The sequence below is a fragment of the Amaranthus tricolor genome, chromosome 11 (genome assembly GCF_026212465.1).
Source record: "Amaranthus tricolor cultivar Red isolate AtriRed21 chromosome 11, ASM2621246v1, whole genome shotgun sequence".
Lineage (NCBI taxonomy): Eukaryota > Viridiplantae > Streptophyta > Magnoliopsida > Caryophyllales > Amaranthaceae > Amaranthus > Amaranthus tricolor.
Window position 1 is genome coordinate 15744502 of NC_080057.1, and position 13818 is coordinate 15758319.

General features: G+C 38.6%; 2 protein-coding genes across 2 annotated transcripts; both read right to left on the reverse strand.

Moving 5' to 3' along the window:
- Positions 1-9477: 9477 nt before the first annotated feature.
- On the reverse strand, positions 9478-10365 carry LOC130826543 (uncharacterized). The gene is made up of 2 exons (XM_057692125.1): positions 9918-10365; positions 9478-9845 (listed from the first exon to the last, which is right to left on the reverse strand). Exons 1-2 carry the CDS (start codon positions 10363-10365, stop codon positions 9478-9480), a joined length of 816 nt encoding a protein of 271 aa, XP_057548108.1.
- A 1611-nt stretch (positions 10366-11976) lies between these two features.
- Positions 11977-13607, reverse strand: LOC130826544 (uncharacterized). Its single transcript, XM_057692126.1, has 2 exons — positions 12995-13607; positions 11977-12914 (listed from the first exon to the last, which is right to left on the reverse strand). Exons 1-2 carry the CDS (start codon positions 13605-13607, stop codon positions 11977-11979), a joined length of 1551 nt encoding a protein of 516 aa, XP_057548109.1.
- Between the last annotated feature and the right edge of the window lie 211 nt (positions 13608-13818).

Consider the following 13818-nt stretch of genomic DNA (forward strand, 5'->3'; position numbering starts at 1 on the left):
AATTTTTTCTTTTTCAAAGAGTATCAAGTAACATTTTCCTTCAGTTGACCGTTAAATATAACGGTTGATTGGTCAAAATCAAAAATTCTTCTTCCTCATCTTCTATTTTTTTTTCCAATTTAATTTCGATTTTAAGTTAAAAGTAGAGGAAACAAACAGTGAGGAAATTGAATTAAAAAAGAAAAGAATTTTATTAAGTATTTTTTGACAAAACTTTTTTTATTAGGTACTTTTTGAAAAAAAAAATTTATTAGATACTTTTTTGACACTTTTTCCAATTGTTAATCATATGACAAGAAAAGTTCCAATATTTCAAACCATGAAGTTAATAGGTTACAAATTACATATGACAAGTTCAAACCTTTGCTTAACATACATCAAATGCGAATTTCATCATCGAAAATCACCGTATATCGAACATAGTAACAAGAAGATTTTGAATTGGACTTATAATATTAATTCTAGGTGAGATGCTCTATCCTAAAACATCATTTCCTCCTACTACGATGCTTGAAAATGTATGCTGAATATATGTTTTGAGATACAAAGAATTCAGGAGCGTCTCGAAGAAAGTGAAGGCCCTGAGACCTTCACTCTTTATATGTAATTTTTTTTTAGTAACTATTGATTTCATTTTTAGTTATATTAATATAAATGTTCATTATTCTATTAATAGAAACCATTTTTTAAATAATCAAGTTAATGATTTCTTGATGCAACTATTAATTGCGTATTATTACTATATTTAATAAATAAATTCCATAATTTGTCTAAAAAAATAAAAATAAAAGCTCTCTATATAAAAGTAAGGAGCTGAGATCGTCTCTCAATAAAATTGACTTAAACATAAAAAGTCTATATGCTAATAATTAATTTGTATTATTAGACTAATTAACTCATATTTAAGACGTATCTCACGATAAATTTGTAATAAGTGGTAAAAAATTATTTATTAGTAATGAAACAAAATTAACAGAGACTCTACTATGCATAGTTGGTAAATAAAAAAAAAAGTTCGTGAATAATTAGTAGCACTGGTTGTAATTACTTGGGCTCCATTTTCTAGAAATATGTGATGGGCCCTGTGCCTTTGCACTTGTTGCACCGGCCATGAAAGAATTACGCTTATTGTAACGTGCCAAAGTCTTATTTTGCACAAGTATTTTTTTCCTTTAAATGCCAAAGGACTTGTGGATTTTGAATCGATGTTGCGGTTCATGAAGAGACATATTATCTTATGAATGATTGTATGTTCTTCTACAAATATAGAAGGAATGTTTAAGTTATTTCCTACATGAAACATTCCTGAAATATACATGCATTTTTTTGAATTTCTTATTCTTTCGAACACTTTACATAGAGAACTTGCAATCCTTCACAAATGACATTTAAAGGTGAAAAAATACTTGTGCAAAAGAAGACTTTGGCACATTACAACTAAGTGGAATAAGTATTGAACTTGTTGTTTAGTGAAATGAGACAACAATCCACAAGTTCTTGTGATTGAACTAAGTCTTGAACTCCAAGAACTCTTGATCAAACAAGTGAACTAAGTCTTGAACTTGTAAGATTTGAATTGAGACCCTCAAACCACATGCCTTGCCTAGAGAGGTATAAAAGTCCACTTAAGTTATATGATGCATTTTAATGGCCTATGCACCTACCTTGATTTTCATAGGAGGTGTCAAACCCCCAAACTTATATAGGTGAATTGCCTCAATTAGCACACCACAAAGTACTACATGATCCATTAAGAGCCTAAGGACTCATCCCTCAAATATAGAACAATGCCAACAAATCCATAGCGATAGGTGAAATGCACGCCCATCCACATTTCGGCTTTAGCACTATCCCGCTCAACACATCAAGTACCAGTTATCTTGATAATCCTTTTAAAAAGCGTATGAATGATATTCACATTTCTAAATTATTCCCCCATATGAGAATTATGTTATTCTTTTCCTCCATGAAGAGAATCGTATCAAGAACCACTTATCTTAATATTCTTTTGATATGGTAATGAATGGTATTCTTACTTCTTCCTAGAGGAACTTTTCCTCATTCGAAAATTTATATCACAATATCATTTTTATCTTCAAAGAAACATCATCAAAGAAATTCATACAATTACCTCAAGTAACATATAGTTTGATGCTCACAACTTAAGTATGATATTCAAAACAATAAAAAATACATATGTATTCCAAAACTCATCATGTTTATAAAAGAACAACTCATGCATTTACAAAGCAACTTGAACACTTAAAGCCTAAACTTAAATTAGGCACCCACCTTCAAGTCATATGCATAATATGCATAATTTAAACAAACATATTTGTCCTTTTTCATATTTGTTCAACACAATAACATGAGTCACACAACCTATTATGAATGCCGTGCAACTCTTCTAGTATAGTAACAAATATTGAATAATCATATAACAAACAAGTGATTCAATACAAATTATGAACAAATTCATAAAGAAACACATCAATTACCAAAGGTTTCACAAGCTCTTCAAACCCAATGTAGTTCCTAAAACATCCTCCTAATTATTAGAAACACCTTTAATAATATTTAGGGAAATACAATGAACATCACATACTTAAAGAGGTTTAAGAAAACAATAAATAATAACCTTAGTAAATACTCTTTAGAGTATTTCATCAAAAACACTCTAACAAATATAATTTTTGACAAGGGTAATATATATAATAGCCCAACATTCAAGGAGTTTAACCATAATTTTAGAAGATTTCATAATAATCACTAAGGTATAAAACCTATAATTTTAATCCTCAGTTTTACTATTCATTTTATCTTCAAAAGTTTCTACATTGTTTACAACATACAAACTACAATGCATACAACTCTAAATTTTATGAATCACTTTGAAAAGTCAAATAATCAACATATTTTTTTAACTAAATAGTTGGTGGGGCGCATGCTACGCATACGTTTCCCAAGATATCCGATTCAACTTAAAAAGGTGATTTGAATGGATTAATTAAGTATTGATAGTTTAAATAATTAAATTGAATTTATAAGTCTAAATGAATTACTTTATGATGTAGGTAAAGAATCAAATGTAATACCCATGTAAAGTGAGTAGTATAAATACAAATGATCTCAATTAATAATATAGATTTTTTTCTTACAAAACTTGACATCAACATTAGACAAACACACAAACTCAAAGGCATGTTAGATGAAATATTTGCCAAACATTGAAGCATCAACATTTTCTATTATTGTATAGCTTTCCTAGCTTTCCACTCTAGGGAGTAGGCACTCAAGTAGCATATAAGAATAAGTTATACGAATCAAATTTTGATTTCTAAAGAATAAATCTAATAATCCAAACATAGAACACCATGTCCGTAATCATTTGTAAATAATCAACATAAGTAGTATTAAGAAGCAACAAAAAAGCATAAAGCTGCTATAAGCTCCTCATCTTGTAGAAGCATACATGTTGAGAAAATTTTCTTTCCTGTAGACATATCAAAGTGCTCATATTCATCATATTCACAATCAAATCTAGAAACTACATGATATACACAGATAATTAAAGGAAGATTTCAAGTTTAACCCCAAAATAAATAACCCTAAATTATTCCATATTGTTGTTGATAACTACTCAAAATGTAATTAAACTTCCAAAATCAAAATACCCAGGTATCATATTTGAGAAACTATTGTAAATTGTAGTATAGTAAAAAGTGAAGATTTAATTTCAATTCTTATTAAAATAAATGAGATTTGATGAAAGCTCAAATTATCCTACTGATAGCAAGATTTTCACAGACGTCTATGCTAAACCTTGAGCCTAATAATACTTATAACAACCTACGCACTACACAAGTATAGTGGGGTAGGGGATCGAACCACGAGGACAAGGTTGACAATAAACTCCGCGTCTCAACATAACTAGTTTTTGTAGGTTGAAAAGCATCTAAAACTAATGACGGAAATAACAAGCACAGTTGATTAACAATATAAATAAAGGGGAGAAAAAGGGGTTGAGATTTGATTCACCCTAGGAAGGTGATCTTAAAACCGCATATATTGGGTCAGACCAAATCAAACAATAACTAGTCTAGACACCCAAGAGTGCGAGAGAAAGTTGGTGATTCCACAAATCACAACGAATGACCTATAATGCCCCAAGTCTCCGGAGGAGTTGCAGGACAAGATTCGCACTGGGTTTCGAGAACCAATCATTATCATCTTTTCCCTAATCCTAAACAATAAAGAGCATAAACATTCCTAGGGTTTCACTAATTAATCCCCAAGGAGAACTACTCACACATAATTGAAATATAGAAAACAATGATAATCAATAGAACAAAAACCATAGATAAGGGTGATCAAAAGAAACCAACAATAGTAAAAGTAATGTAGAAACTATTCTAGATGAGCAATAAATATAAGGCAAGACAATAAATGCAATAAATGAACTCAAAATAAATGCATTAAAAGAACTCGAAGCAATGAGGAGATTGATACTTACAACCAAATGTTGATGCTACAACAAGGAGGTGCCAAAGATTCAATAATCAAGATTGAAATCCAAACTAGAAAGTAAAGACTTGAAATAAAAGATTGAGATAATAAAACTATGATAAACTTGGGTTTTTACTTAAAAAGCTAAGTAATAAAGCTATAACAGAGAATGTATTAGGGCTTTCTCTCCTTTGTTTCTACAGAAAGTGGGGTATTTATATCCTTTAAGCAAAGGAAATTCGAATGCCCAAAAATGCCCTTGAGTTTGGCTTGAGAAGAAATACGATTTCCGCAGAAAATAGGTCTATTTACTCGAATGGGGGATCCATTTGCCCGAATCTCAATGTTTGAATAATTTCAGGTACTTTCTCTGAGGTTGGTTCGCCCGAATGAAAGGTCCATTCGGTCGAATGGGACCATTCGCCTGAACGATGTGTCATTCGCCTATTCCGGCAGCTTTGGTGAATCTTCTTTGAGAAAACAGGGGCCATTCGACCGAATGACTTTTCCATTCGGCTGAATGGAGCTTGATTCGACAGTTTCAGCTTCTTTTGCGTCTTAACTTGAGCATGATCAACACCAATTGCTTGAATGGTGTCTTGGTTAGCCTAAATGGAGTAACAACTAGTGATTAGATACTTCCAAGTTTCAGTGTGTCCTCCGGGGAAGTCTTCGATTTGCGTGCCAAAGTCTCACAACGGATAGATGTTGACCTTGTTGTTTTCGAATCTCCCGAAATAATCGCAAAACAACTCCAAAGACAACAACAAGGTAAAATCGTGCGTAGTGTGCATAATAACGATTGAAAAGCATAAAACTTGGCACAATAAAGCGGTAGTAAACGTGTTCATAAATGAGCACATTAACTTCCCCCAAGCTAGACCTTTGCTAGTCCCTAGCAAACCAATCATCATAACAACAAGAGAACTCAAGGAAAAAAAATTTGAAGCAAAAAGAAACAAGGTGAGCGGAAACTAAGCACTGCAAGCTGTGTGCGTGCAAACTCTTTCTTAGCCATAGGTGTGCAAGTACAATGGGCTCAGGAGAGCATAATACTAAGAAGAACAACACTTTCCACAAACTCGAGATCACAAGGTGAGCTACAACACAGGCTATGCCACCCACTACCTAGAGAGGTCACAAGTCTACGCTCCCAGGGTCATTTATCAAAAGATGTGAGAAATATGCAACGATGCTCATTTGTTTGATTATGGTTCGTGTTTTGCTCATAATCATTTGACTAAAGATGAGTCGGGAATCAAACACCTAATAGGGGTAAATCATGGGGATTGTGTCATATCTAACTCCATCACAGAACAAACTAATCAGATCAAGTCGAACAGGTTAGCGAAGGGTTGTAATATTGGCTTAGGGTTAAGGTGGGATATATTGGGAAATCTGGCGCTAAGTAGAGGATAGCAAGTGACCCTAAACATAACAACCACAAACATCTCATGACAAACCAATAAACACTTTATCCAACAACTATTTTTACCCTAAAATCTCATGTAAGCACAATGATCTCCATCATCAAACACCATCATAAAAAATTTTAAATTTCATCACAACATGTGTTCAAGCTCATCTCCCAAATCAAAAAATAACCTCCTCACTCAAATGAATACATATGTGTAAGTCTTGATGAAGAACAAGAGGAAGGTCTCCTCGCTCACAGAACATGTATGAATAATCTCTATAATAAGCACGAGAAGATAAAGGGAGAAACAACATGAGCTGTATAAAAATGAATAGAGTCATACGAAACTAACAACTAATATCATAACCAAAAGCCTACAAATCACTGTAACACACAACGACCCCACCATAACTAAACTATCCTCTGGGTAAGAAGAGGGAACATATTGCTCATGTGGAGGTTAAATAATATGGCTACAAAAGAAAAGGAAAAGGCAAAAACTTAGCTTAACCTAAAGTCAAATTACGTTAAAGTTAGGCTATTTGGCTATGTAGCTTAATTCTAGCGAACGTGTTATCATCCTTGGTCTTAGGAAAAATTCGACTATGTTGGAGAAGAACCGACACAATACTTAGATCCCCTAACTAGCACTCAAAATAAATGGAACTCGCAAGGAGTCCAAAGAGGCTCAATCCTCACAGGCTAGTCGAAATGTGCCTCTAAAGGTTGTCATCCAAGTAACCAACCAATTAAACCAAGATCCCCCAAGTTAAGTGGAAAGCAGTCAATCAACTCAATCCCAAAACAGGCACAGGGCTAGGAAAACACGAGTTTGCATATAACCGTTATAAAGCACACAACAGAAGCTTGCTTGTTTGTTTCATAAGCATATATAAGAAAAAGAAAAGCAAACAAAAATGAAAATATATACACTAAAAAATAACAACTTTGGATTTTCAACAAGGAGCAACAGGTCGTACCAAAAAGTAGGTGAAAAAAATACTCACCTCGATGATTATGCAGAAACAACAGCTGGAACTCGTCACAAGGATGAGAGTGGAAGAACCTAAAAACAACACCAAGAAGCAGAACCAACCAACAAAGCAAAGCAAAACCACATAACAGTAATACCAACAGCCATATACGGCAAAAGACCGAAAGCCAAACAACAAAATGATGAGTAGAGGACAAACCCCCCCCCCCCCAAGCCAGGCTGAAGCCGTCCTCGGCGCTAAGGGAGGTTCGAAGGACAAACACTACTCATCACCAATAAAACCCCCATCCCCATGGTCAACTTGCTCGTCCTCACCCTCTTCTTCTTCCTCACCCGTGATTTCCATCCCATAATCATCCCCAGCAGCTCTTCTAAGAGCTGGAGGGGTGAAGTTGTTGAACCTACGTCGACCCACATGCAGCCGATCAAAACCATAACTTAAAGATATCTCATAATAGTTGTCATGTTGGGGGTACCAAAAGGGGAGGCCATGCTTTCGCCGACCATGTGGGAGCGGTAGGCGAAGTCATACCACAGGTAACCAGCTAGCTCAAAGTTTTGCTCTAGGTGATCGAGCCGGGGAGTGTGATGGGCCTGGGTGGTGAGGAGTTGGTCAAGTCGGGACTCAATGCGACTTAGGGAGGACATAATCTCAGATTCATCCATGGAATCTTCATCATCTGGTACCGCTGAAGTAGAGGCCCGGGCGCTGCCGCTGGGGCGATCGCGCATAGCGAGGGTGTGAGGATGAGGAGGGGGTCTAAGAGGGGGGGTCGACTGTGTACCTCAGCACATCACCTTCTATGAGGTAGTTGTTGGCAAACTGTAGGAGGGGAGGGGAATGGTTCGGTCTTTGAGGTAACGCTATCGCAGAGGGCCGGTGTAGATAAAGCCAGCTCTCACGAGACACTGCTTGTGGAGGGTGCTTTGAGTGGAAAATCTATCACTAAATTCCACTGGATTGATCACTTTTAAGAATTCAGCGATGCGATACATGCCCTCCTACACATAACTCAGTTTTAACGTCCAGGGTGGCTGTGGTGTTCAAAAATTTTTATAGAGTCATGGGAATGCTAATTGCCGAGTCGGCATGTGGTGTGAGGTAGCGGTGCAATATGTGCACTTCTTGGTTTCGAACGAGGTGAGGGCTAGGAGAAGGGAACAACGTCTCACGAGAAAATTTGAAAAACATTCGAAGGACGGGGTGGTGCACATCAGAAGCATAAATGTTTCTATTCACATAAACAAGCCGGCCTGCAATATTAAGCCACACTCGGAAACACGTGCCTTATCCAGTTGTTTATCCGAAATAGGTTCATGAGCAAAACCAAATACAGTACAAAAGGTAGCATAATCAAGATAGTAGGTTGTATTCATTAGCCGGAAGGACAAATGCAATCTAACCTCGCGTTGGCATGGGCTAAGAGAACTGAGAAACTCATATGTTATAAGCTTGTGAGTGGGGTGCCACATAGTTACCCAGTTCTGAAGGACACATTACATCAACAGCTCCACAAAATTATCATAAATACCCATACGATGTAAATTTCAAAGATCTAAATACCGGGTAGAATTGATTTTGCGTACCTTTAAGCGTTGAAAATGCTCAAACTGCTCCAAAGATGCAAAGACCACCGTTCTATACTCGTCGCCAAACCAAAGTTCTTGGCTTGAAGTTGCTCATCCCTTGCAACCCCTGAGGAGGACCCTTCTCCTTGTGTTCTAGATCGCTTGAATGGCAATCTCAAGCTCCTGCGGGGTCCCATGGTGGTGTATAAGGTGGGTTGGTGGTGAGAGTGGTGAAGGAAGGTGGTGGAATAGGGGAGTAAGTTGGGGGTTTATGAGGGAGAGAGTTGTAGTGAGAATGGTATTTTAGATGGAGGAGTCGAGTGAAAACGAGGGTATTTATAGAACTGCAACCGCATTTACCCGAATGGGGTCTCCATTTGCCCGAATGCGAAGCCCTATTCGGTCGAATACCGAACAAAAATCCCCAGGAATCTTCGCAGCACATTCGCCCGAATTAATGCTTCATTCCCTCGAATGACACATCGTTCACCCTTACCAGAAGATTTTCTGAACTTGATAAAAAATGGTGACATCATCCATTCGCCCGAATGGAGAAGAAATTCGCTCGAATGGCACCATGCGACCGAATGAATAAGCATTCAGTATTATCAGGCTTTCTCCCTCGTCTCGAACCTTTTGCCTTTCACTCCATGCCTTCATTTTTCTACTCAAATCCAAAGGATATATCCACTCCCAAACCAAGCATGTTTGACAATTTGTACTGAGCAAGAAAATCCAAAGGAAAACCGGGTTACCTCCTGTAAGTGCTTTGTTTAACGTCGTTTAGCTCGACTTAGTTGGGGCCATCAATCAAAAATCAACACAAAACAAAACCCAAAACGAAGCCAGATGCTTCAAACTCAACATAACTCAATAGAATGATGCCTTAAAGATCAGATATGCGTTTTAAACCAAGGAATACATCAGTCATTCGACGTCAACATCAACTAACTTGATTTGTTTGACCATGTTGACCTCGTGAAGTCTGCTTTCATGGAATAATTTTATCCGTTGCCCATTCACAAAAACTACCCCCATGATGATCTTTCAGTTCCACCGTTCCATAAGGAAATGCTTGTAGGATCTCCAACGGCCTAGGCCACCTCGATTTCAGCTTCCCGGGGAATAACTTCGCTCTTGAATTGAGAAGTAGTACTTTTTCTCTAACAAGGAACTCTCGCTTAAGGATCCGTTGGTCATGCCAACGCTCAGTGCATTCCTTGTAGATGTGCATGTTGTGGAACGCATCTAGCCTCAATTCTTCCAATTCTCGTAATTGCTCAGTTCGCTTCTCAAAGGATAAGGCAGGGTCCAAATTGAGGGTTTGGATCGCCCACCAAGATCTACACTCCAGTTCCACTGGAAAATGGCAATAATTCCTATACAACAGTCAGAACGGGGTGGTTCCAATTGGGGTTTTGTAGCACGTACGGTGCGCCCAAAGAGCATCATCTAACTTGAGAGACCAATCTTTCCTGCTCGGGTTAACCATCTTCTTTAGGATCTTCTTAATCTCTCTGTTGGCAACCTCTACCTGCCCTTGAGTTTGGGGATGGTAGGGCGCACCAATCTTGTGCATGACTCCGTACTTCTTCAACAACTTGTTTAGCTCGTTCTTCGCAAAGTGGGAACCCCCATCATTTATGACTATCTTGGGAACACCAAATCTAGGGAAAATTATGCTTTTAAAAAGTTTCATAACTACCTTGTAATCATTTGTAGGCGAGGCAATGCCCTCCACCCACTTAGATACATAATCTAATCTTACCAAAATGTACCGGTTCCCATAAGACGATGTAAAGGGGCCCATGAAGTCAATACCCCAACAATCAAATAGTTCACACTCTAGGATGTAGTTTTGAGGCATCTCGTTCCTCATGGAGATATTTCCAACCTTTTGTCACCTCTCACAGCTCTTCACAAACGCTTCAACATCTTTATGCAAGGTTGGCCAATAGAATCCCACGGTGGTGACCTTAGAAGCAGTGTTCATCATCCCATGATGGCCACACACGTATGAGTGGCAATGAGTGAGAACCTTGAAGAACTCCTCTTCAGTGATACAATGGCGGATGATGCCGTCAGCGCAGGCATGAAACAAATAGGGGTCATCCCAAAATAAATTCCCGACTCTTCCGAAGAAAGCTTTCTTCATCGCTCTAGATTCAAACTCGAGTAGCTCTCCACAAGCTAAATAATTTGCAATATCTGCGAACCAAGGGGCCTTCCCAACAACCAATGCTATCATCAAAGTTTCTTCAACCATTTCATCTTGGATAGAGGGGGAGTCATCATTAGGCTCGGGTAACCTAGACAGATATTCGGCTACCAAATTTTCACTTCCCTTTCTATCCTTCAATTCAAAGTCGAATTCTTACAATAAAGCACCCAACGGATCAACCTTGGCTTATCATCCCTCTTCGTCATTAAAAATTTCAAGGCTGAGTGATATGTGAATACGACATCCTTAGAACATATTAGATACCGGCGCAGTCTCTCAAAGGCATAGACTACCGCCAACATTTTCTTCTCTGTAGTAGAGTAGTTGCGTTGTGCTGGGTCTAGTGTTCTATTGATATAGTATATGACGTGGTGCCCTTCCTTTTTCTGTCCAAGAACTGCACCTATAGAGATGTCACTAGCATTGCACATTAGTTTAAATGGAATCAGGAGCTTGCACAATGCGCGCAGAAATCAAAGCTTGCTTTAAACAGTTAAAGGCATTGAGGCATCTCTCATCAAAGTTAAATTCGACATCTTTCTGAAGCAATTCATTTAAAGGTTTAGCTAAGGTCGAAAATCCTAAGATGAGACGCCTGTAGAACCCTGCATGCCCCAGAAAGGACCGTACTCCCGTGACCGAGGTAGGTACAGAAAGATTCCTTATAACATCTATCTTAGTAGGGTCCACTTTGATGTCGTTGAAGGACACCTTATGGCCTAGGACAATGCCTTCCTGTACTAAAAAGTGACACTTTTCGCAATTCAACACAAGATTCGTCTCTTGACACCGCATCAAAACTTTTCAAGATGTGTTAAACAAGTGTCAAAAGACGAGCCTCCAACAGAAAAATCATCCATGAAGACTTCCATGAAGTCTTCCAGCATATCAGCAAATATAGCAGACATGCACCTTTGGAAAGTGGATGGGGCATTGCACAATCCAAAGGGCATTCTCTTATAAGCAAAAGTCCAAAAAGGACAAGTAAAAGTTGTTTTTTGTTGATCCTCGAGGTGGATAGGAAATTGAAAGAAACCCGAGTAACCATCTAGAAAACAATAGTACTTGTGCCTTACTAATCTCTCAAGCATCTCGTCGATGAAGGGCAAAAGGAAATGATCCTTCCTTGTAGCCTTGTTGAGTTTGCGGTAATCAATGCAAACTCACCATCCTGTGGTGGCTCTGGTTGGGATCATCTCACCCTTATCATTCTCAATAATGGTAATTCCTCCTTTTTTTGGAACAACATGAATGGGACTAACCCACCTGCTATCTGAAAGAGTAGATGATGTCAGCCTTGAGGAGTTTGAGGATCTCATCCTTAACTACCTCTTTCATGTTGGGGTTTAGCCTCCTTTGTGGCTCAATCGTGAAGAAATGCTCATCATCAAGATGAATCCGGTGCATAAAGAGGGTTGGACTAATCCTCTTAATATCATCAAGTGAGTATCTAATGACACTTCGATATTTTCTAAGTAAAACAAGCAATTTTTCCAACGAGGTGTTATCAAGCTCATAACTCACTATGACTGGACTCCCCTCATCAACATCAAGATAAGCATATTTAAGGCTAAGGGGTAGGGGTTTCAAACTTACCTTGGGGGCAGGCATGGAACTCTCCCCCTTGTAGACAATACCCTCCTTAACCTCACATAGTGGCTCAAATTCAGCTTCTTTGCATGCACATTCCCGGGTCATTCCCACTTGTTCCTCCAACTCCTCATCTTCTTCATAAGAAACCTCATCACAATCTGAATACCCGATTCCAATTTCCCTCTGATATTTCTCAAATTTTCTATCAGCATCTTCAAGGCGGCACACTTGTTCAACCATAGGTTTCTTCAAGATTTGGGAAATTTTGAACACAACCTTCACCTGGGCTACTTCCACCGTTATGGTGTCATCATGGCAATTAATAACCGCCCGAAATGTTTTTAAGACAGCTCTTCCCAAAATGAGAAGAGTATAAGGGTCTTCTTCCATCTCCATCGCTACAAAGTCGCAAGGGACCACTAGTTCCCCCACTTGGATAGGTACATCATCAAGCTCTCCACATAGAACCTTTATGCTCCTATCTGCCAATTGGATTGTCTTTCTTGAAGGTCTGAGGCTAAAGGATAGCTTCTTGGCGATGGATAGAGGCATAAGGCTAATTGAGGCCCCTAGATCGGCGAGCGCCCCTTTGGGTTCAAGATTTCCCAACTTCACTAGAAGGTTGTATGGACCGAGATCTCGCTCTTTTATAGGCATTTTCCTTGTAGAATGGAACTAAACTGATGGGGGAGACTGATTATTTCTTCCTCAAGCTTCTTCTTGTTGGAGAATAGGTCTTTCAAGAACTTAGCATACTTAGGCATTTGCGCCATTGCATCAAGAAACAAAATCTTCATCTCCATCTTTTGAAAGTGCTCTAGAAATTTGTTGAACTTCTCATCAAGTTGCTTCTCCACTCTCCTATAGGGGAAGGGAAGTGGGGGAGCATACAAGCAATCTAACCTTTTTCTCTCCTCAATCCTCTCCTTCCTTTCTTCTTCATTTTCCGTCGACTTATCACTCTTTTTCTTTTCTTCCTCATCATCAATCTCTGCAGGCTCACTTCTTTCACTGTCAACTCTTGATCTTTCACCTTGTTCCTCTTCTTTCTCAGTCACATTCACTCCTTTCTCGTCACCACCCCTTACCAAAGGTGCATCAATTGGATATGAAGGGTCGTCATACTGAGTCCCTAATCTTAGGTGGATAGCTTTTGCAGTGTGTTGGTTTGGTTTTGGGTGCTGTGGTGGAGGTTGTGTGGATGGGTTAGGTTGAGGGGGAGATGGGAATAGCAGTGGTGGAGAAGGGTTAGCCATTTGGGCGAGTTGAGATTCAAACAACTTTTGCTGAGCTTGGAGCTGTTGCATTTGATGGATGAGAGTCTGATTTATCTGAGTGAGACTCTGGTTCTGCTGAGCAAGAAAAGTTACTTGGGAGGCTAAATGATCATTGTTTGAGGTGTGGCTTTGATGCTGTTGTGAAACCCCGAGATGAGATTGAGTAGGTGGGAAAGGAAGATTCGAACTAACTCTAGGCCCTTGATTAAACCCCAGTGGTCTATATGAGCTTGGCCTTGAT

Excerpts from the sequence above, each read along its gene's own strand:
- LOC130826543 (XM_057692125.1), bottom strand. The coding sequence starts at position 10,365 with ATGAGGAACGAGATGCCTCAAAACTACATCCTAGAGTGTGAACTATTT. Across the intron at positions 9,846-9,917 it reads TGATGCTCTTTGGGCGCACC|TGGAACTGGAGTGTAGATCT; the intron begins GTACGTGCTACA and ends GCCATTTTCCAG.
- LOC130826544 (XM_057692126.1), bottom strand. The coding sequence starts at position 13,607 with ATGCAACAGCTCCAAGCTCAGCAAAAGTTGTTTGAATCTCAACTCGCC. Across the intron at positions 12,915-12,994 it reads GCTTGAGGAAGAAATAATCA|TGAAGTTGGGAAATCTTGAA; the intron begins GTCTCCCCCATC and ends ACAACCTTCTAG.